Below are 23,407 nucleotides of genomic sequence, written 5' to 3' on the forward strand. Positions count from 1 at the left end.
TCTTTTTGGGTCTGGCTTACCTCACTCAGTAAAGCATTTTCTATGTCCATCCAATTTGCATGCAAAATTCAAGATGTCATTGTTTATTAACTGCTGAGTAAAACTCTAGTGTATATATGTTCCACACCTTCTTTAACCATTCTTCTATTGAGGGGCACCTAGGTTGTTTCCAGGTTCTGGCTATTACAAATAGTGCAGCTCTGAACATAGTTGAACAAATGCATTTGTAGTATGTTAGGGCAACTCTTGGGTATATTCCCAAGAGTGGAATTGCTGGGTACTGAGGGAGGTTGACTCCCAATTTCCTGAGAAACTGCCACACTGATTTCCACAGTGGCTGTACAAGTTTGCATTCCCACCAACAATGGATGAGAGATCCCCTCTCTCCACATCCTCTCCAGCATAGGCTATCATTGGTGTTTTTGACTTTAGCTAATCTGACCGGTGTAAAATGGTATCTCATAGTTGTTTTGATTTGCATTTCCCTGATTGCTAAGGATGTTGAGCATGACCTTAAGTGTCTTTTGGCCATTCAAAGTTCTTCTGTTGTGAATTCTCTGTTCAGATCAGCACCCCATTTTTTAATTGGGTTAATTATAGTTTTAGTGTCTAGTTTCTTGAGTTCTTTGTATATTTTGGAGATCAGGTCTATATCTGATGAGGGGTTGATGAAGATCTTCTCCAAGTCAGAAGGTAGCCTTTTTGTCTTACTGACGGTGTCCTTTGCTTTACAGAAGCTTCTCAGTTTCAGGAGGTCCCATCTATTCATTGATTCTCTTATTGTCTGTGCTACTGGGGTTCTACCTAGGAAGCGGTCTCCTGTGTTTATGTCTTGTAGACTACTTCCTACTTTCTCTTCTATCTGGTTCAAAGTGGTCAGATTAATGTTGAGGTCTTTAATCCATTTGGACTTGATTTTTGTGCATGGTTATAGATATGGATCTACTTTCATTCGTCTACAGGTTGACATCCAGTTATGCCAGCACCATTTGTTAAAGATGCTTTCCTTCTTCCATTGCATACCTTTAGCCCCCTTGTCGAAAATCAAGTGTTCATAGGTTTGTGGGTTAATATCTGGGTCTTCTATTCAATTCTATAGGTCGACTTCTCTGTTCTTATGCCAGTACCAAGCTGTTTTCAATACTGTAGCTGTGTAATAGAGTTTGAAGTCAGGGATGGTTATAACTCCAGACGTTCTGTTATTATATAAGATTGTTTTGGCTATCCTGGGTTTTTTTATTTTTCCATATAAAATTAATTATTATTCTCTCAAGGTCTGTGAAGAAGTTTGATGGGATTTTGATGGGGATTGCATTGAATCTATAGATTGTTCTTGGTAGAATTGTCATTTTTACTATGTTGATCCTCTCAATTCAAGAGCAAGGGAGATCTTTCCATTTTCTGGTATCCTCCTCAATGTCTTTCTTCAAATACTTAAAGTTCTTGTCAAATAGGTCTTTCACTTCCTTGGTCAGAGTTATCCCAAGATATTTTATGCTATTTGTGGCTATCGTGAAAGGTGAAGTTTCTCTGATTTCCCTCCCTGCTTCTTTATCCTTTGTGTATAGGAGGGCAACTGATTTTTTGGAGTTGATCTTGTATCCTGCCACATTACTAAAGGTTTTTATCAGCTGTAGGAGTTCTTTGGTAGAGTTTTTGGGGTCGCTCATGTATACTATTATATCGTCTGCAAATAACGAGAGTTTAACTTCTTCCCTTCTAATTCAAATCCCACACATTTGTAGGCTTTCTGGTGTTAGAATTGTTATTGAATTCTAACTTTATTCCGTGGTGATCTGACAAGACACAAGTGGTTACTAATATTTTTTGTGTCTATGGAGGTTTGCTTTGTTTCCCAGTATGTGGTCAATTTTTGAGAAGGTTCCATGAGCTGCAGAGAAGAAGGTATATTCTTTCCTTTTGGGGTAGAATGTTCTATAGATATCTGTTAAGTACATTTGATTCATTACCTCTAGCAATTCTCTTATTTCTCTGTTGAGTTTCTGTTTGATTGACCTGTCCATTGGTGAGAGAGGTGTATTGAAGTCTCCTACTATTAGTGTGTGTGGTTTGATGACTGCCTTGAGTTCTAAAAGTTTTTCTTTTACTTTTCTTTTACATAAGTGTATGCTTTTATATTAGGGGCATAGATATTCAGGATTGAGACTTCTTCCTGATTAATTGTTCCTGTTATGAGTATGAAATATCCATCTCCATCTCTTCTGATTGATTTTAGTTTGAAGTCAATTTTGTTAGATATTAGAATGGCCACACCAGCTTGTTTCTTAGGTCATTTGCTTGGAAAACCTTTTCCAAACCCTTTACTCTGAGTAGATGTCTGTCTTTGTGGTTGAGGTGTGTTTCTTGTAAACAGCAGAATGTTGGATCCTGTTTTCTTATCCAGTCTCTAAGTCTGTGCCTTTTTATAGGTGAGTTGAGTCCATTAATATTAAGTGATATTAATGACCAGTGGTTGTTGATTCCGTTTATTATTTTTTTTGTGTGTGTGTGTGTGTAGTAGAGTTTGTGTGTTTCTCTTCTTTGAGTTGTGGTTGTGAAGGGTCGCTATATGTCTGGGTTATTATAAGCAGTGATGGCAATGTTGGATTCCTTGGGTTGCGATTTTCCTTCTATTACTTTCTGTAAGGCTGGATTTGTGGCTATGAATTGTTTAAATTTATTTTTATCCTGGAATATTTTTTTGCTCCGTTGATAGTGAACGATTGCTTGGCTGGTTATAGTAGTCTGGGTTTGCATCCATGGTCTCTTAGTTTCTGCAGTACCTCTATCCAGGATATTCTGGCTTTCATGGTTTCCATAGAGAAGTCTGGTGTAAGCCTGAGAGGTTTACCTTTATAAGTCACTTTACCTTTTTCCTTTACAGCTCTTAATATTCTTTCTTTAATCTGTATATTTTGTGTTTTGATTATTATATGTCGAGGGGACTTTTTTTTTGATCCAGTCTATTCGGTGTTCTGAATGCTTCTTGAACCTTCATAGGAATATCGTTCTTTAGATTGGGAAAGTTTTCTTCTATAATTTTGTTAAATATATTTTCTGGGCCTTTGATCTGCAGTTCTTCTCCTTCTTCAATCCCTATTATTCTTAGATTTGGTTTTTTTATTGTGTCCCAGATTTCCTGAATGTTTTGTGAAGAGAATTTGTTGGATTTGCTGTTTTCTTTGACCAGAGCATTTATTTTCTCTATGGTATCTTCAGAATCTGAGATTCGTTCTTCTATCTCTTGTATTCTATTGGTTATGCTTGAATCTGTAGTCTCTGTTCGTTTACCTAGGTTTTCCATATCCAGCCGGTTCTCGGTTTGTGTTTTCTTCATTGCCTCCATTTCAGTTTTCTATTCTTGGACTGTTTCCTTTACTTGTTTGATTGTTTTTTCTTGGTTTCTCAGGGTATCATTCACAGATTTACTTATTTCTTCAAACTTTGTTGTATTTCTCATCCATTTCTATACTCATTTCCTCAAACTTTTTGTTATATTTCTCATCCAATTCTTTAAGGGAGTTATTCATATCCTGTTTAAGGGACTCTATTGCTTTCATAATGGCACTTTTTTCCACTTCTTCTGGGTTAGAGTGTTCAATTCCTTCTGTTGTAGGGTCATTGGGACCTGGTGTTTTCATGTTGTTTTTCAGATTGTTGGAGGAGATCTTGCCTTGGCGTCTGCCCATCTCTTCGTTCAAATGCTCTCTATTGGAACTTCTGGTTGCGGGTCAGGTTCCCTTGTTGGGCAGGGAATTCACTGATAGAATGCCTACCTTTCCTCAGGCAGGTTATTGAAGCACAGGCACTCCCTCTTTCCGGGATGCGCCTACAGAGCAGGCCCAGTGTGCAAGGCAGCTGAGCTGGTGAAATTTTATGGTCCCAGTGGGAAGGGAGAAATATAGGAATTTGTACCTGGATGGAAGCTGGGATGGCAGGCGGGAGAGCTTAGCAGGGTGGAACCAGCACTACAGGGTGACCTGGGAGTCTATGGTGTCAGGGTAAGTCTGAGCTCCTCCTCGCCGGGCCCCTGCCGCGGTCCCGAAGCAAACTCACCCCTCCCAGGCACACAGTTTTAATCCGAGGACTCAGTAAAGAGAGGCAGACTGACCTCTCTCTGTTAGTTCAGAGTCACCCTGGGCTGTACAAAATTGATCCAGTCTAAAAAAGAAGCAGAGCTCACATAAAGGTGATCCCAAGCACTTGGGATCACAAACCTTTAATCCCAGTACTAGGGAGGTGGAGACAGGAGTGATATGGTTGGGCAGAGAGAGGAATATAAGGTGGGAGGAGACAGGAGCTCACTGCAGTCTGAGGAGGCAGTCTGAGGATTCCTAGAGACAGGATCACCTCTTCAGTCTGAGGATTCAGTAGATGTCAAAGGTCTCTCTAGTGACTGGCCGCACTGTTTCTCTTGTGTCTCAGCTTTCACTCCTAATATCTGACTACAGGTTTTTATTATTAAAAATAATTAGTATTTGTGCTATTCTGAATAGTTACAAGATTTAACATTTGCAGCTCAAAATGAGAGTAGTGTTTTAACACACATTTCCTTATTTTAAAAGAACTCAATTCATTGCCTTTTTTGTACATATTTATTTTAAATTAACTCTGCTGAAAAATAACTCTAAATCTTGCTTGAACGGTATTAATGTAAAATCATTTTATTCTATGAGAAAGTAATTGCTGTGTTCAAATTTCCTGAATGTCATCTGAAAGGATCATTGTGTCTTATGAAAATTCAAATTCTGTATTCAGTTTAATTTTTACGCATTTTATTAGTGTTGCTTCATGTGTATGAGTGCTTTGCCTGTGTGTTTGTTTATATATTGTTTTCACGCTTGATACCCTCAGATGCCAACAGAAGGCACCAGCTCCCCTCATATAGGAGTCACAGGTGGTCATGAACCACCATGTGGATGCTATAAGTCATACCTGGGTTCTCTAGAAAAGCGACTACTGCTCCCAAGTGATGAGCTGTCTATCCAGCTCCTCAGTTTCTGTTTAATGCATATTACCATTTTGATTACTTTAAAATGCATTCAAAATATGTAAAAAAAAACTTTATGATTTTGTGTTTCAATTTGAAAGTATAAATGCTCAAAAACCTCACTAAAAATTAAGGCTGAAAATAGACGATCATTAAGTTAAAGAGAAATGGAAAGGGAAGAAGAATGTGCTAACTGAACATTCTGTAGGTGAAGTAAATAATTTGTGTGTTGACCTGAATGCCTCCTTGTGCCCAAGAAGACACTGGAGATTATCCTATCTGTCATATTAAGCACTATAGAGGTTCAGCTGAACTTTTTACCTTTGATGTCTGCTTCTCCCCAAACGTGTAAAATCACATTTTCCAAGGCTTTCTTATGGGCTTTTCCTGCATTTTTCAAGTAGAAATAGAAATATGACTTATTCTTCCTTATACTCTTTCAAATATAACAGAGGACAATGCCATTTCTTTCTCTCTCTCTTTCTTAAATGTGAAGTTCCTTCAAATTATGTTTATCATCAAATTGAAATCCTGGTAAAATTCTCTTTTTAATATATATTCAAATATTTATTCCTAAAAAGAGAGAAAATCATTGAATATCATCAATAATCAGTTACTTCACAGAAAGTTTTAACAACATGCAGATAAATTTGTTACACAGCAATCTTCTTTTAAAACCTGTAATCCATACTACTGCGGCAAAAGTTTGAAGATATTTCAATTGTCCTCATAGACAAAAGCATAGAAATTTATATTTAGAAGTTTATTTTCAGTTTTCTTGATTTTTAATAATCATGACGGAATCAAGAATTTAACTTACCAATTCAGTTTATTAGTAACAGAATATTTCCTGTTAAAGTGACTGTGTTATGAATCTATTTACACTCTAACTATATTCACTTATTAAACTTATTAGTGGATGGTATCAATTTTACATTTAAATACTTTAAAAACTGGACATTGATTAACTCAAGGAGAGAAGATATACCTTCCACACCAAGCAATCTCTTCCTCATGAATTAAAACAACTTACCCTAATCATCAGTTTCAACTGTGGATGTCTTTCCTGTTCTCCACAGTAAATGACTGAAAACATAGTAAGAATCAGTTAAGGCCCATTCCTATAGTTTATACATGGTTAGTCAAAGGCCTTGGAGAACTAAAATTTGTAAGTGTTACAAACCTAAAGAGCTACATGTGTATGCATTCGAAAAATGATCCTTTATTACTCATTATACACATCAACTTGAAATCATTTTGAATGAGAATAAATTTAAATTTTATGAATGAAAATATTGATAAGAAATTGTCATAAAGATAACTATTGGACCAATATGCAAGGTTCACAGGCATACACCCATACAAACAAACAAGACAAACACCCATACACCTAAAGATTTTATTGAATTTTGAAAAAAAAAATAAGGTAGCAGTTGCTCGTCTTTCAGAGACCCTTTTTCAATTCCCAGAACACACAATGGCTCACTCACAACCACCAGTAATCTAGCTGCAGAGAACCTGACACCCTCTTCTGGCCTCTGTAGGCATGACATCCCCCAAAATAAACACCAATAAATAATAAAAAGATAAAAATGAGAGTGTCAGTTAAAATCAGTTTTCAAGCTGAATATTGTCTATTTTAAAATCTATATATAAAATGTATTTAGTTCATTCTAGGATAATATTAAATCAGCAATTTAAATATACTTCTTCATAATACTGTAGAAACATTTTTCTTTAGGATTGAAATACTACTTTGGAAACTTAATTCTTCCAAGAAGAAAAACTAAAAGGCTATCCTTTACTATGGTAGCTACATAAACCACAACTTCTGAAGTTAATTCATTATCCAAACATTTTCCAATCATTTATCACATTAGTTAGTTGTTTCCTCCTCATCTTATCAACAAAGTAATGATTCTGTCATAATTTATGATAGGATGAGCATGCAATAAGGAAAATGCCAGTCATAATGATATTGTTTGTCAAGTAAAAATATGGACCCAGCTTCTGAGCAGATAAAGTGATGTTTAATGTATCAAAGCATGATGTTCAGGCAGGTCTCAGCATTTATATTCATTAGCTATTTTCAGGGGAGGCAGTTTCTCAGTTGAAGTGTAAAACAATGTAAGCCTACACAGCTATGAGAAAAGGACTGCATGATCATCTTGATTAGGTGCATGACTTTTAGTGATGATAAACATGTAATGTGCCATTTGGAGAAGCTGGTGCTTTTTGTGTATGATAATTAGGAGCCAAAAGAAAAGTCTTATGTGTACCCAACCTGCACTTCAATAAGCCAGAATACTCTTAATAAAGTTGAATATTTCAAAATAAATGTAAGGAAAATTACTTAAGCAGCTCATATTTTACAGGGTAGCTAACATCAATTTTTTTCTTATGAATCTTAGAATTCATGCTAAACTAAAATAGAAAAAGAAATGTAAAGGCACTTTCATCAAGAATATGTTAAATAGAAATTTTATGAATTTCTTGTGCCATGGCTTCACTTTGAGGGGGTGGGTGAGAGAATAGTGTCTGTTTCTAAATATTCAGAATTCAGTGACATCTACCATGAATGGGTACTGAATTTTGATACGGTTTTCATGTTTTAAAATAGAGCAAAGGAACAGGAAATGTTAATGAATTTGGAAATGGAAAGGCAAAGTAGAGAGGGGATATGCAGAGATAAAACTGGCATTAAAGACCTTCTGAAAAAGTGACATGGGAACTGAGTACATTAGAAGCTTCTTAATACGTAAACCACCATCACCATATGCCCAGCCTAACTCCAGTAGAGGAGTTCCTGCACCAACTGTCCCTAGCTCCTCAACTGGTACAATCTGAGTCAGCCTCCAATCTCACATCACACACAACCAAGGAATGAAGTTCCCATGCCTAGGTCAATTAAAAAAACATAAATGAGAATTATCAAAAAGAATTAAAGAAGTTTAAAGAATCCATACACAAATAAATTCCTCCCCAATGTGCTTAATAAGGACAGGTTTAAACTCCAAACTGAAATTCAAGAGAACACAAATACATGGATGAAAGAAATTATGAACAATCAAGATTTAAAATGTGAATTCAATATAGCAATAGAAATATTGAAAAGAATTCAAGCTGAAATGAATATAGAATGGAAAACGTTGATAACCCAAAATTAAACTCTGCAGAAAACCTTAGAGGTAGAGTGGGCTCAGTAGATACTTGAAGACAAAAGCAGAGCATTTGAACTGCTCATGGAATGAATTTGTAAAAGAAAAAAATGAAAGTAACATTCAAGAAGTTTGAAACACTAGAAAAACACAATTTTGTAAAATTATTAGCATAGTTGATGGGGAAGAATCTCATATCAATGACACAGTCCAAATCTTCAACTAGTTCATTAAAAATTTCCCCATAGTAAATGAAGAAGACACACTCAAACAGAAAAAAAAGCAAACAGAACACTGGATAAAAGAGAGCATGAAAAGACCCAGAGAAGATTACTTATGTTAAAGGACTAAATATAGGAGCAAAGGGAGAATGTTGAAAGATGAAAGGGAAAGTCTCATCTGAATAAGAGCTGACATCTAGATGGAGAAATTAAAAGGAACAAAATCCAACTGTGTTTTGCCTATAAGAAACTCATGGCAGCTTAAAAGGTAATCTTGAAATGAAAGGATGAAAAAAAAATACTTCAAAAATTTAAGATCAGGAAGAAAGCAAGTCTTTCTGACATATCAGCTGAAAAAAAATAGACTGAAAGCTAAAAGTAACCAGATGAGTAAAAGAGTGGCAGTTAATCAAGGGAACAATTAACTAAAAAGACATTACAGACCTAGATATATATGCAATAAGTTCTGCAACACCCCCTTTCATAGCTAACATACTAGTAAAGACAGATGAGTTCAGCACCTCACATTCTCCAATATATATGTCATCTTGCTATTTAAAAAATTAATCCAAGGAATATCCCTTCATCACTAATGTCCTAGAGAATGTGGGGATCTAGGAGGTATATATCAACATAACAAAAGCAGTAAACAATAAGACCACAACCAACTTCAAGAGAGAAGCTGACTTCAGCTTTTGGTCCTGGGGTTCTGTTTCCAGAGCATGCATACACAGTATTGCTCTGACCACCTGAAACAGTGTTTGAAGTGGAAGGGCTGCATTCTTGTCAAACATTGAGGACTTCCCACTTGAGCCAGCCTCTTCAATCTCATTGCACAGTAGAGCCCTGCTGGGGACCCAGCATTTTTCTTTTTCTTTTTCTTTTTCTTTTCTTTTCTTATTTTTCTCTTCTCTTCCCTTTTCTTTTTTTTTCTCTTCTGTTTCCTTGTCTTTTTGTTTTTTTCAGGTGTGTGTGTGTGTGTGTATGTGTGTGTGTGTGTATGTTTGATACAAAATTTCATGATTTCTAGGTGTAGTCCTGGAATTCACCATGTAGACTACATGACCTAAAACTCAGGGATCCTCTAGCCTCTGACTCCCTAGTGCTGGGATTACAGGGGTGCTTCATTACACCTGGTTAGGGGACCAAACTTTTAGCACGTGGAATTCGAGGAAAATTCTAAACCATAGTAAAGACCAATGTGAAAAATGTTGACTCAGGTTTTTCTACAAATACTAACTCTTTAAAATTTGGAATACTGTCTCATACTTTTATGTTGTTTCTAATTTCCTTTTGGTCTACCTGGATGAAATATAAAGTAATATAAAGCAGAAATATATGGAATAATAGGAAATAAAGTGGTACCCTACAATTTATTTTATATTTGCAAACTTTAAAGAAATTCTAAGAGAACTAACTTATAATTCAATGTTTTCTCCTAAAATCTCTTTGGTTGTATAAATCATACTGAAAATAGGTCAAGTTAAATTTAGATAGAGATTCATATATGGATTTAAGTTGCTGATTTTATTTCTATTGACATCTCTCAGAGAAACTTTTAAAAATATCTTTCATCTTCTTTAGAGCAGATACGTAGCATCTACCCATGTGGTAAAACATGGGATGAAAAACAGATAATATGATCTGTGTCTGGACACTTTGATAGCTTTGCAATCTGGTTATTTTCTCATGAATTGAGATGGTGATGACATGTAACATGATTATTATTTCTCTATATTTATTTAACATTCCAATTCCATACTTTAGTTTACTAATTGATTATCCATTCACCCATACCCTTAATCAAACACTTAAATTTTAAATTTACCAGTAACTTTTAGGAATAGTGTGGAGTGAATAACTTTTCTTATCAAAATCTGTATGGATCGTGTATCTGCTGATGAAGAGCTGAAATTATCTGTTTTCAAAATTTTATGACTTTCTTGGGACTTTCAAAATTGTCTAAACAAAAAACATAAGTGATCAAATACTTAACAAGACAAGATGTCATATGTATGTGTGTGTATTTCTGATCATATGTGCTATTTTATGCACAATATCTTTTAAACTAAAATGTATAGTTTAATATCTGAATCAGAGTCAACAAACAAACTTCAAATCTATGTCATTGATGTCTCTTAAAGAAATTTTCTTTTAACAATTAAAACACCTATTATGGGGAGAAAATGGCATTTGATTTCCACTTGAGGAATTATACTGATAATTAATAATATCATTGACATTATGAATTCATTTTGTCTTTGACCTATCTGTCATGGCATACAACTAATATGTCACTCAAGAGTAAACTGTTACAAAATAGAAAAATACTTTTCCTTCTTTGACAGAGTGCAGTTCCTTACTTTAACATATGTAACATTTTTTATTAGAAAAATTGAATAGTTAAAGTAGCCTTGTTTTTTGAAGCTTTTAAATTTATACTGTTATTTTATTAAAAATGTTCTCATGTTCAAATTACTGCTCAGTACAGGAGTGAGTGGTTTAAGGCTAATTTTCACCTTTTTTATTTTTAATTCCTAACTGATCAAATAAAACAAAATGGAAACAAAACAAATAAATGAATCTCAAAAACAGGAGTTTTATGAAGGAAAAAATAAAGGATGGATAATATCGAGTAATAAAACAATACTCACTTAAAGTGTCAAGTTTCTTTCATTATAACTTTTTGGTTAATTCACGTTAATAATACCCTGGTAAACTATTAGTATTGAGACATTTAAAACGTGAGGTGATTATATCAGCAACAGGCATGGCTGCCATCTTGTGGGGACAGGATAAAATGTAATGAGGGGCCAATCTTAAAAATGTGTGCTTGATAGGTTACAGGTCATTACTTTACTTCTTTCAGTTAAATTATGTTTATTCAAACTCCTTATAATACTACTCAGCCTTCAGGCCTTAGAGATGAGATGATTGGAAGACATATACCAACATATACATTTACATCAATAACTCCCCATATCTGAATCTTCAATATCATGTGCCCATGGATGATGAAAAAGATGTAAAATTAACGTTTCCATTTCAGTCAACTTTATTTATATATGAATTTGGTAAATACTTGTGAACAATCAGCTAGTTATAGAATTAGTTTGGAATTTATATGTCATTTAGTTAAAAAAAAGTTTCAAGATAAGAGAATCTTAAATATTTATAGAAATCTCCAAAAAGGTGAACAGTATTTGAGAACTTAAATTAGAAGGGAAGGAGACAGGAAAGAAGGATGAAGGGAAATATCATCCAATAATTTTTGAATTGGTGTAAAAAAATTGACAAAATACTTAACAAACTAGAAAATAATCAACTTGGAAAAACTGACAAAACTCACCTAACATGAATGTATTACATAGCAAGTTTTAAATTAAATTAAATATGAAAAATCTATGTTTTCTGAAGCTGGAGAGATGGCACAGCACTCACTAGGTAGATTGGTTCCCCGCATCCACATGGTTCACATCTACCCACAATTCTGGTGCTAGGGAATTATGCATTTTTATTTCTCAGTCACCATGCACACGCTGCACATATATACATGCAGGCAAAACATTCATACACACAAAATAAATAAATACTAAAAAGCCAAACTGTGTTTTCTAAGTTTACATTTTTCTAACAAATATCAGTATAAATTCTGGGACTGAATTTCCCTGTCCTCATTTAGAGACGAAAACAAGAAACTGAATAAATTTGGCTCTGAAATTTCGTTAACACTGAATTTCCATTAACTCTTAAGTAAAATTAAAAAAAAATATCAAGGGCTCTTCACCCAAAGAAAATTCATGCTTTTACCTTCCAGCAATGTACATTTATGAATAAGTTCATTCCTTTTATTACAACTACTTCTATCTGTAGGTGGTTGACCATTGTTCTCTTTAATTTCTCCATATACTGATTGTCTGGTTTCAATTTATTTAGGTTTTCTTGTGTGACGACCAACATTTATAATGATGATATCATTATACATAACAAAAAATAATCATCCAAATACATTTTGAAAATGCTACATGGAAAATTCACCATGCCTTAAGTTTAAAGTTAACACTTATACATGTATTGATTTTTATGTTAAAACTAAGCCCTTTGTACAATGGTATATTGTTAACACTTTTAAAACTGATAAATATGAGTTAATTCGGTGCTGTTTTTTAAGAGTAAGGAAGGAGCTCACTTTACAAAGGTAGACACAGGAATTCTTAGATGTTTTTAGAGTGACAATTGAAGAGAGCCCTACAGCGTGCATTCCCATGGTATTGCTCTCCTTCTACACAGTGTGCTTTTGAAGAGGCCTGCATGTGCCCTAATCCAGCAACACAAAATAATAGTTCTCTGAAATTCTTCTTCTCATAAAAAATGCCAATTACATTTTATATCTTGAGGTTGCTCATACTTCCTACAACTTCTCCAAGTCACTAGCGTTCATATCGCAAGGATTCCTCAGTGAAGACACAGTCTCAGGCTTGGAAATCAGGAAATTAGCAGTTATCATTCACTTACATTTGTCCTGCAAAATTAAGTTGCTGCTATAGAACTTCAGTGAATGGAAAAGGCTGTCTTCACTGGGATTGAGTTTGAGTACAGCAGGCCAGACGTACTCAATTCAATGGTGTACTATCATTCCCATACGTCATGCTTGAATCCAAGTGATGCAGTATTAATGAAAAAAGAAACCATCTTTGCAATGTCCATTTAAGAAGCATAGCCATGTTTGGCTTGTTGGTATAGGTCTATAATCCTAGCTAATTAGGTGGCTGGGACACAAAGAGCACAAGTTCAAGGCTCACTATAGGAATTGTCAATCACCTGTTTCAACAATAAAAGAGCAGAAAAAAACAATAAAGATACAGTTCTTGATAGAGACATTTTTTTAGCATGCGTTTCACATATACAATGCTCAATTCTACAAACAGCCATAAAATAATTAATTAATAAACACAATCAATGAATATGCTATTTTTACTCCTGGTAGTTCATGGCTATTTTGCACATTGTAAATCTTTATTTTTAGGTAACTATCTTAATCCATCCAACTTTTAAAGAAAATATAGTCATACCATGTGTGAGTACATAAATTTAAATTCATAGAAAGCCAGTTAATTAGGACTCACTAGCCAGAAGAATTACTTGAACACTGAAAAGTTTGCTGCTCATAAACTGAAAAAAATAAGCCAAATGCTATCTATACTTTAGTTTTGCTCTAACTTTCCTGCTTTTCATTTAGCAAGCTTCATACCATGTTTGAATGACCGCTTTTACCTGACAGAAGTTGATCCTCATATCTCTGTGAGTTTTATGATGGGTTCCCCAATTCTGTTGTATGTCCAGCTACTAGAATAGTGGTTATGAACTTCGGCTGTCTGTTAGAGATATTTAAAAAACAAAAGGTAGCTTATAGAACAAGCCCCAAACCTTGAAGTTCTGACTTTACCATACTTACACAAGTCCTTCACAAAGAAGTACAGTGTGCTCCTTTTGTTTCGTGACCTTGGCTCAAACTGGAGTCACCTGGGAAGAGGGAACCTCAATTGTGAAAATGTCTCCAGCAGATTGGCCGGTAGACATGCCTCCAGGGTATTTTATTGATTAATTGCTGGTATGGATGGGTTCAACTCACTGTGGGTGGATCCACCCTAGGCAGGCAGGTGGTCCTGGGTTGTACAGGAGAGCAGGCTCAGTGAGCCATGAGGAACAAATAAGTAAGTATTCAGCATTACTCCTTGACCTCCACGATGTTGACAGAGGTCCTGAGCTGACTTCCCTCAGTGATGGACAGTCACCTGGAAGTATAAGCCAAATCAATCCTTTCTTTGTATAAGTTGGTTTAGTCCATGCTTTACCAAAGGAAACAGGAGGCACACTAAGGCACAAGATTATTCCAAAGTGAATTTATGATAGAAAATTACTAAAAGGAAGATTTTGGAATAATGACAATGTCTTATTTGGACATTAAAATAAGTTTCTAATAGATAATAAGAACATGACTATATTTAGCTATTGGTTTATCTCCAAGAATAACACTTATTATGATTAGAATGATAAAAATTATTGCTTTAAAGTTCCACCTACCTGTCTGATCCTAATATATGATATTGTGCTGTCCGTCCTAAATAAGGACTTCACTGTTTTTCTTGATAAAATACACAATGACTCACTTGCTTGCCTTGAGGAGATACACCTGCTTTGTAAAAAGAATCTCATTGTCTGTATCAGCATTCATGAAAGCACATCTGAATTCTTTGAACAGTAGAATGACATCAATAATAACATGAACGATATCCATATTGAGTTCATGGGCAATCATCGGGGGAGGGAATGAAGAGATGATAAAAACTGATTGGAAATACTTCCTGGAAGTACTGGCTCTAGATTCAGGAAATTCTGAAATTCAACAACTAGAGCTCCCTGAAAAAAAAAAAAAATCAGAGTGTATGTAAGTCCTGCTCATCATAGAAGGCACTGGTTACTAATTCCAAAGTAGTTTCTTCTGTGATACAAAGGTAGACTGCAGTGAGAAAATAGAAGATGGGTGAAATTATTTCACACTAAAAGGTGGGGCGCTGTTTCCTAGGAGACAGGATCCTGCTCTTGAGGAGGTGCAGAGCTTGAAGAGACTATATGTGATCCAGGAGGGTCTGAGTAGCAGAACCAAAGGAGCAAAACATTTTTTTTTCCTGGAATATCCAGGGATAAAATTTATAAGATGACGGAAGGATAAGACTTTGCAGAGGTGAGAATGGTCAAGCCAAAGCATCATCAAAGAGAAGGTGTTAAATGAGGGAACAGGAACAAAAGAGCTCCACCACTCTTAGGAAGAAGAATGGTGAGTTCTGACACACATCCTCTTGGTAACAGGATTTCCAGTGGACTACAGTTGTAATGGAAACAGTGTCTAGGCTGTTAAAACCTGACCTCGCTTAGGCACTTGATGGAGTTAACAGAGCCCCCTTCTACAGTAAGAGGGAAAGAAATAAAATAGTCATTAGAAGAAAAGAAGTCACCAGAAACAGGGAGAAGCTTGCCCAAAATCCCTTCTCTGGAGACTGGGAGCTTGCCTTAGAGTGCATCCGCAGCATTCCCAAGGACAGCAAGGAGCCCCCAGAACGACCTAACTGCACAGGCCATTAACTCAATGCAGTATTTTGACTACTGAGGCTTTTTATTTTGTTTGTTTTATTTTTTATATTATTAGATATATTTTTAAAGCTTATGACTGTCCCTTTTCTGACATTATTTCAGAATTCTTTCTGTGTCCCGGTTGCCTTAAAAAAAATCAGAGAATGGAAAAAGAAGGAAAATCATGAAAGAGGAAAAAAGAAAAAAAAACAACACTGTTTAAAAGGTAATTAGCACATTCTCAGCTTTTTATAACTTTATAATTGAAATCTCATTAAAAGCTTTCTAGGTCTTCTTTTCCCTAAGTGACTAGGTGTCCCTAATTTGTTCTCAGCCAATGTGACTAATTCCAGACAAAGACTAGAACAAAAGTCCGATACCTGTTGGGGGACAGCAAGGTTAAATAAATGGGGTGGCTTTTTTAGGTTGCTTTTAACCTCGGGGGAAAAGAAAAAGAAAAAAAAATAAAAAACAAGACAGGTGGGGAGGGGGGGACGACTTCACTGCCTTCTCTTTGAGTCCTGCCTTTCTCAGTCCGGGTGAAGATTCCCAGGGAATTGAGAGCGCGGTTTTGTTTCTCCCTTGTATTGCAGATAGGGGGAGGAGGTGGTTATTAGAAGCTCTTCCTCTCTCGGTTCCCCTCTCCGCCTGACAGCACCGCTCTCTTGCGGACTCGCTTCTCCTAGGTGATCCATTTCTAGGCAACGTGGGGCTGCAGCGGAGCTTGCCAGGCTGCTGCTGGCTTCCCGCATCCCGCCGGGCGAGCGGCTCCGGAGCATCCTGCAGCCGCGGCTCCGCGCGCCGGCCTGGCCCGTTGCTCGCTCCCGGCGGACACCCCCGCCACCGCGCCCGCGGAGCCGCTCGGGCCCGCCGCGCCAGCCCCGGGGCCCGCCTGGCGCAGAACCGGAGTCTTCTCTGCATTACTATCGGCATTACCTTCAAGTTCACTTTTTCCACCCCTCCCGGAGCCGGCCTCCCCCTCCCCGCTGGAATCTGGCGGCTCCGCTCGCATCCTCCTCATCGCCCGTGGCACTGAGAGCTGGCCGCGAGGCGCCACGACCGCGCGCGGCCCGGGGTGGAGGGGCTCGGCGGCGGGGGAGGGCGCGGGCACATCCGGCGCGGGGGTGCCCAAGTTGCGGCGGAGCTGGGACCCGCCACCGCGGCCCCCGCGCGGCCAGGGCCACCGTCTGAGCGCCAGCCTCGCCCCCTGTCCGAGAGCAGCCAAGGCTGGATACATTTTTAAAAAGCCCAACTGCAAACAACTCTGGCGATGCCAAAATTCCCCTCCGAGTGACAGGGCTTGGGAGGAGGCTGCCTCCGGCTGTGCTAGCTCTCGGGTCGCCTGTGCCTCCTTGGCGACTAAGAAAGACTGTGCACTGGCGAGAGGGATTTGGAAATTAGTGGGAAAGCTGCACTCAACTCTATCGTGACCTCAAACTCTGTCGACCGGTTTAAAGAATATCTACATATTGGAAGCAAAGTCGTGGTCAAGGAAGATCTGCATCGGAGGATGGAAGTTTTCCCCTTGCTCTTATTTCTGTCGCTCTGGTGGTCTCGAACCTGGGACCTGGCGACCGCTGATTCCATCATCCACATCGGTAAGACAGAGCTAGTGCGGCTCGTGGCGATTTTCCCCTAGCGTTTCGTTGGCAGTAATCTATTCTCCCCCACCCCCTTGAGCCTCTGCCGGCTGCTGGAGTGGCTTCGGTTCGCGCCCCTCGGTGCCCGCGCTTGCACAGGCTTAGCTTTCCCTCAGCTGTGGCTGAGCCTCGCTGCGCTGCGCGGGAGTGAGAGCTGGTGGGGAGTGCGGGCCGGGCGCAGGGGCTCACGTTGGCCTCCGCACAAGAGTGCAGGGAGTGTGGGGACTCGGGTTGAGGGGAGAAGGAAGTTTGATTGACTCTAGCTTCCCGATTTTTCCCGGATGTACATTTGAGCCACGGGGGAAAAAAAAAATATCATGGGGGTGGGGGTGTGTGCTGGCAGTGTCATCGGCGGGGAGAGAGGCGGGCTGGGGCTGGGGGCGCTCCCCGCGGCTCGAACAGGTGGTTTTGCATCCTGAGCGGCCGAGTCCGCTGCAGAAAGCGGTGTGGACTCCCAGACTCGCGATCCTCTGCGGTCCCCGCGACACAGTGGCGGGAGAGGATGGCGGGACACAAGCTCTCGGCCCGGGGCGTGGGAGACGCCGAAGCCGTTGCAGGCCGCTCTTGTGGCCAGGCTAGACAGGGCAGTAGCTGACAGCTGCCTCCCGAACTGCGCCAGGGCGAGCTGTGCGCCCTGGCTCCCTGAGGGCCCACGGGTCGCCAGGATCCTGGCCCCACCTATTGGCGAGCAGACCGGCCGGTGGCGCGGTGGGAGCGGCGGGGCTCGAGTCATTATCATGCAGGGTGCCCGCAGCTGAGGGTTCCAACTCTTCTCACTTGCTAATCCCTGAGAGCTGAGTGGAGACCGGCTTTTGCAGCCTTTTCTGCGTTAATGTGATGATTTCCTTTTCGGAAATTCGCCTCCTGGGCAAGTAAGGTTCGTTTGCGGGGCTGCAGTGAGACCCCTCTGGGGAAATTTTTCTTCTTTTTTTTTTTTTTTTCTTTTTGGTACAGGAGTTTTATCTGTACAAATGGTTTCCTGTTCTACAAATCCAGGCGACAGATGGGTCACAGCTTCTCCCTTGCCCTTCCACCGTGACACACACACACACACACACACACACACACACACACACACACACACCTCAGGTGAAGCAGCTGCAGGTGGCAGTTCTTCCCAAGCCGGGGGCTCCTGTTTGTTGTTTGTTCCTTTGGTGGACAGATCCTTATCTCCAGGGGGCTCCCTCTTTTGGCATTATAGGCTATCTCCGTAAACATGTCTGCCATTCTCTACCATTCATATCAATGGGACTGTATGTCTCTGTGCAAGGGGTAATGAGGTCAGAATTGAGAAAGCCTTGTCCTTGTGCATTAAGAAAATGAAGCATTAGATAGCTGGCCTGCTAGATCCTATTTTGCCTGGGGGCTAACAGTGCTTGTAGGTTCAGAACTTTCCGGGGAGAAATTATGGTCTCATTGCGGGGTTCAGGAAAGCTCTGATAAGAGTTTAGAAATGAACCATGCTCTTCGTAAAGAAATGGCATGTATTTATGTGTAGTTGTAAGAGATGAGGGCAAAACTGTGGGGGGTGGGATCACTATTCTTTTCTTTATATTCATTTGATGGTTAGATGTTTCTAATGTATGCTTGCACCCCTCCCCCGCCTCGGGGGTAGTAGATAAGAGTTTATTTTGTTGCTTATTCTGTGTTCTACATGTTAAATACATGATTTACACACAAGTATACATGTATATATCTTGGTATTCTTTAAGAGAGGAATCCTACTTTACAATGCAATCTGGGCATTTGGTTCAGAGTAGAAGATAACTGTATGTTCTCTGACGGAGTGAAATGGCTTACTTATTTATAACCTGATTCTTTAAAAGTAACTGTGCAGCTATTACACATTTGTTTAGAAGTCTAGCTGTGCGTTTCAACTCTGTATAGCCAACTGAAAGATATACTTCTTTCTCAATTAACTTGGTTTGAATGAAAGTAGTGCCTTAGACAAGGAGTTGGCTTCTTTTATAGACTACCCATTACTGCAATGAAACTAACAGAGTTTTAAAAGCTTTATACCTCTTATAATGTCCTGAAAATTGGCTAAGTTGTATGTACTTCAGAGGTTAAATGCCTCCTTTCCTGAACATTTACCCAGAGTATGAGAAATTCAAAGCTGGTACATCTGTATTTAACTTGTAAGGCAGCAGTTAGCGTGCACTGGGTCAGCCAGCTTACTGGGTCGATGAGGAAAATGAATATTCTTTAGGTGATTGCTTTCATGAAATCATCTGAGAAATATGAATGTTAAGAGTCTATTAGCTCAGGACTCAGAGGCTGAAAATGATGACACCTTTGAGAGAGGGGTATTTCACCTCTAGTGATGTAGAGAGATATGCAGAAATGAAGGCATCCTCAGTCTGGTGAAAAAGTGGTTGCAATGATAGTTCAGGCACACTGGAAAGACAAAAAGTCATTGTCCTATTAAGTTCTTTAAATACCGAAGGCTTTTGATATTGAATGTATGTGTATGAAAATTCTCACCTCTCTCCTCTAACTTCATACAATGTAGCTTAATAAAAACAACTGCAAATAACTCTTTAATATTTTGTTGAATAAATTTAGTTAAATTTATTGAATTAGTTTACTATGATCCTGAAATGCATTTTAATGGTTGAATCACAATGATTGAGGTGAATATTTATTTATTCTACTGAAAATGCATAATATTGTAGTTGCTTGGATATTTTTGTTAATCACATTTCAGAGGTTTTTACTAATTGCCTGTATTTAATTGTTAGATACACATACACATAGTAGTTTATGTTGAATCACCTCCTTTGCCCTGGTGAAAGGAAGGTCTTTGACATAGAAAAACTATGCAAGTTTGAATTATGCTTCTACTTTGGGCCTGTGCATTGATTGAGTAATTTCATCAGGCCCACATTACTTGATTGCTTAGAAGTTTCCTAACGATCTGCATGCTGTAGGAAGAACCAAAACGTCGTGAGTGGAATGGCAATGATACGGTGTTTTATGAGGCTATTCAGAAGTCGCGCTGATTTATGTAGCTAGAAAGCTCCCAAGTCTTTGAGATTAGCCACGCTGACTGCTATTTTCCTCATACATCAGTCGTCCCCCACTCTGTACTCCCTCAGCACAACAGGAGTGTAGCGTGTGCTGCTTTAATTAAGCAGGGATTAGGTGGCATTTCCAGTCAACTGCACAGTTTGTGTTTTGCTTGCTATCTAATATGGAGGATCGCACGTTTTAACAGTTTAATATATGCTCGTTTCTTTATCTGGTTCCTGTGGTCATAGAACAGATTGTAAATTAGCTATCGTCAGTCACATATCGCTATAAGGGAACACGCAAGGACTGTACTCATCCTCATATTACACACATCACTGGCGATATTTGGCTGTTATCAGTCTTATTAAAATGCCTTCTGTCAAAGGGGTGGAAAGGAACATGAATTCATTTCTCTCATAAGCAGATGACACTTCATTCTCAAGATCATTATAATCAACTCTGTCATTGTGAGAGGCTGAGAGAGTTCAGAGCATGCTTTTGTCATCAGAAGGTTTCAGGTATACAGCTGGCTTAGGGAATGAATGTCAGCACATCGTGAACAACACCTGACAGGCAATTGATAGCATCTGTTTTTCTTGTTTTGAGTCTGTTTTATTAAATATAATTATAAACACATTCCCAGAAGGAATACAATAACTTCTTTTTGCTAAAATGTTTCTTTTTCTTCACATGATATTTACTGGTCAGTCACTGAACTCAATCCAGCATCAGGGACTCTTTGCATATGTATCCCAACTTGATTTTTTTCCCTTTCACTTTTGTTATAAGAACTGTTTGGTCCCTAAGTTATAGGCAAATAGAAATAAACTTACAAAAAGTATCAAGACACATTTTACTGTTGCTCTTTTCTGTATGATTAATACAGTTCTTTGAAGCACAATTCTGATGTGAATTAAATTAGACAGTGTTGTTATTAATCAAAGGCATCAGCCATGACATGACTAATAAACATTATAACAAGGACCTTTGCTGTCTACTCCAGATGAAATATATATCCACTAAATATCTCCTATAAATGTTCATTCAAATATGAATAAAAATCACAGTGATTAACATTTGACTTATCTAAAAATAGATAGTAATGGAAATTGTTAGAAGCAATGGAAGATAAATTTCATTCAATTCTGACCTCTATGGCTTATTTTTCTGTACTGTAAATTTATCTTAATGGTACATTATTATTTTAAAACTCTGTATTTTATGCAGAATTCTTTTCTTCTTTTACCCACTTATAGTATTGTGAATAAGGCATTCCCATTTTAATTGGATCATTGGTTCATGTTGATTATAGAGACCATATTAGTAACAATACTTGTTATTGCTGAATATTTGATGTTTATTGCAGTCTATAAGAATATCTTTACCATTAGGTGTCACTGCCTTCTGAACTGTTCCTTTGTAGTCTTAGATGAAAAAATCATATGAACTGATTTTGAAATTACCAGAAAAGGCATTACTTGATGAGATTCATGATACTGAAAGACACAGTGATTTTTATCTATAACTAGAAAAGTCTATATTAATTTTGCCATTCTTACCTATGTTACTGTACATGTTACTGTACAATATATCAATACCTGCTACTTTCTAAAGAGAGAAGATTGTTTGGGTTCAACAATGTAAATTTTAGGCAAAGTTAAAATCAAGCAAAGTTATATTCTTAAATTAATATTGTGGTGAGGAAGAGCTAGGATAGAAGGAAGACTGCTGTATGCTGAGTGGTGTTGGGACACTCAATCAGCAATGAGTAAAGTCATTTCTTAGTTCTCATTGCAGGGGCTCTTCTCCCCTCTGGAAACCTTATGGCGGCAAGCTGATGGATGTTGGTGTGGAAATGCATATAAACTAGATGTTACATATGTGTATGGAAATACAGAAACATCTAAACATAATGTATATCATCCATGATCACCTATGTTTTCATGCAATTTTGCCTGTTTAATGTGAAGTTCCATGTAACTTGTCACCACGAGTAAGACTCCTATTTCATTTAGTCATTTGAATCAGTGTGTATGATCAGTGTTTCTATAATCTCTTTCGCGTGGTATTCTACTCTTAGAATAATAGATGATGAAATGTAAGTCATCTGTCAGTACAATAACAATTCAAACATTGTGGTAATCATATACTTACAGGGAATATGGCCTAAACTAAATAGTAACTTTTTCTTATTCCTTCATACTTTGTCCAATGTCAATATTAGTAAGTTAAATTATGATATTAAATAATGTACTTTAAATATCTGAAGTAAAATCAAGTAATAAGATGGACATATTAAGAAGTATATTAAGGTTATTTTGAGATTGCTTACAGAGGTATTATGGGTTCTAGTCATTTGCAGTGATGGATTTTAGGCTTTGGTTTTAGATGCAAATCTCAGGAGAATGTGAACAATAGATGATGAATTTAAGATATCATAATTTGAAATACTCTGGACTTACATTCTGTTTGGTTCATACAAAGTATCTATTTTATAAACAGTTAATTGAGTAATATTGAACATTTATTTGATTTTCTGATTCTCTTTATTATAGACTCTTAAGTCAAGCACATTTAACTCTAAAATTATGTGATTCGAAAGAAAATTCTGTATTAAAAGTGTGTCAAAAAGAAATTGGGAGAAGAGACATAACCAAATCCACTACAGAGTTATACTTAATAGCAAATTTTAGGGTGAACTTAAAAATATAAGTGGAAATATGAAGCATAAATGAAACTGTAATCATTCTACTAAAGGGCTGGGAATCAAGCTGGTTCTGGTAGAAACTAGAATTATGATTAATGCATTTGTTAATCAGATTTGTTAGGTAGCTGTAGTATCAGAGTGAGATGGGTTTGCTTTACTGTAGATTTTGTTTGTAATTTGACTAGCATCCCCACTAGGACATCACCCCCAGTGTTACTCAAGGCATGCCACACTCAAGTGCTCACTCTTTAGTACTGGCCTCAGTGATAAGCACTCCGTACTGTCTGCACTGTCTGTATAATTGGGAAGTTTAAAGCACTCTGCTAATATTAGTGCATGAGTGATGTCACTCACAAATGTGTCATGTAAAGATACAGGCAGTTTAAAGTTCTTCGTTTGTTTGATTCCTGTTTCATTCATTTATCCTGTACACAGTCACTGCTCAGCAAGTAGTCTCAATGTGTGGCTGCATTGTGTTGACTCACTGATAGCCTCTTTAGCAGACGGAAGCAAAATCAGAGGTGTCCCAAGCTAAGCACATGAATTGC

The 23,407-nt window shown here is 37.8% G+C and overlaps 1 protein-coding gene and 1 long non-coding RNA gene across 5 annotated transcripts in view; one reads left to right on the top strand and one right to left on the bottom strand.

Moving 5' to 3' along the window:
* Nucleotides 1-11,975: 11,975 nt before the first annotated feature.
* On the bottom strand, nucleotides 11,976-16,264 carry LOC125388253 (uncharacterized). The gene is made up of 4 exons (XR_015002344.2): nucleotides 14,002-16,264; nucleotides 13,825-13,892; nucleotides 13,644-13,744; nucleotides 11,976-13,190 (listed from the first exon to the last, which is right to left on the bottom strand). It is a non-coding gene; the product is annotated as an uncharacterized LOC125388253 (long non-coding RNA).
* Nucleotides 16,265-16,663: 399 nt separating this feature from the next.
* Grid2 (glutamate ionotropic receptor delta type subunit 2) overlaps nucleotides 16,664-23,407 on the top strand; it is a 1,407,776-nt gene continuing 1,401,032 nt past the window's right edge. For 2 of the 4 annotated variants that reach the window (XM_087907267.1, XM_048416268.3), the window contains exon 1: nucleotides 16,665-17,098. In XM_087907267.1, the coding sequence (XP_087763393.1) occupies nucleotides 17,011-17,098 (88 nt within the window). In that variant the 5' untranslated portion in view covers nucleotides 16,665-17,010. Of the gene's footprint in view, nucleotides 17,099-17,896; nucleotides 18,018-23,407 lie in introns of those variants that run through there. The other 2 variants (XM_048416269.3, XM_085690887.2) reach the window with 2 other exon arrangements.

The sequence above is a fragment of the Myodes glareolus genome, chromosome 6 (assembly GCF_982192425.1).
Source record: "Myodes glareolus chromosome 6, mMyoGla1.1, whole genome shotgun sequence".
NCBI lineage: Eukaryota > Metazoa > Chordata > Mammalia > Rodentia > Cricetidae > Myodes > Myodes glareolus.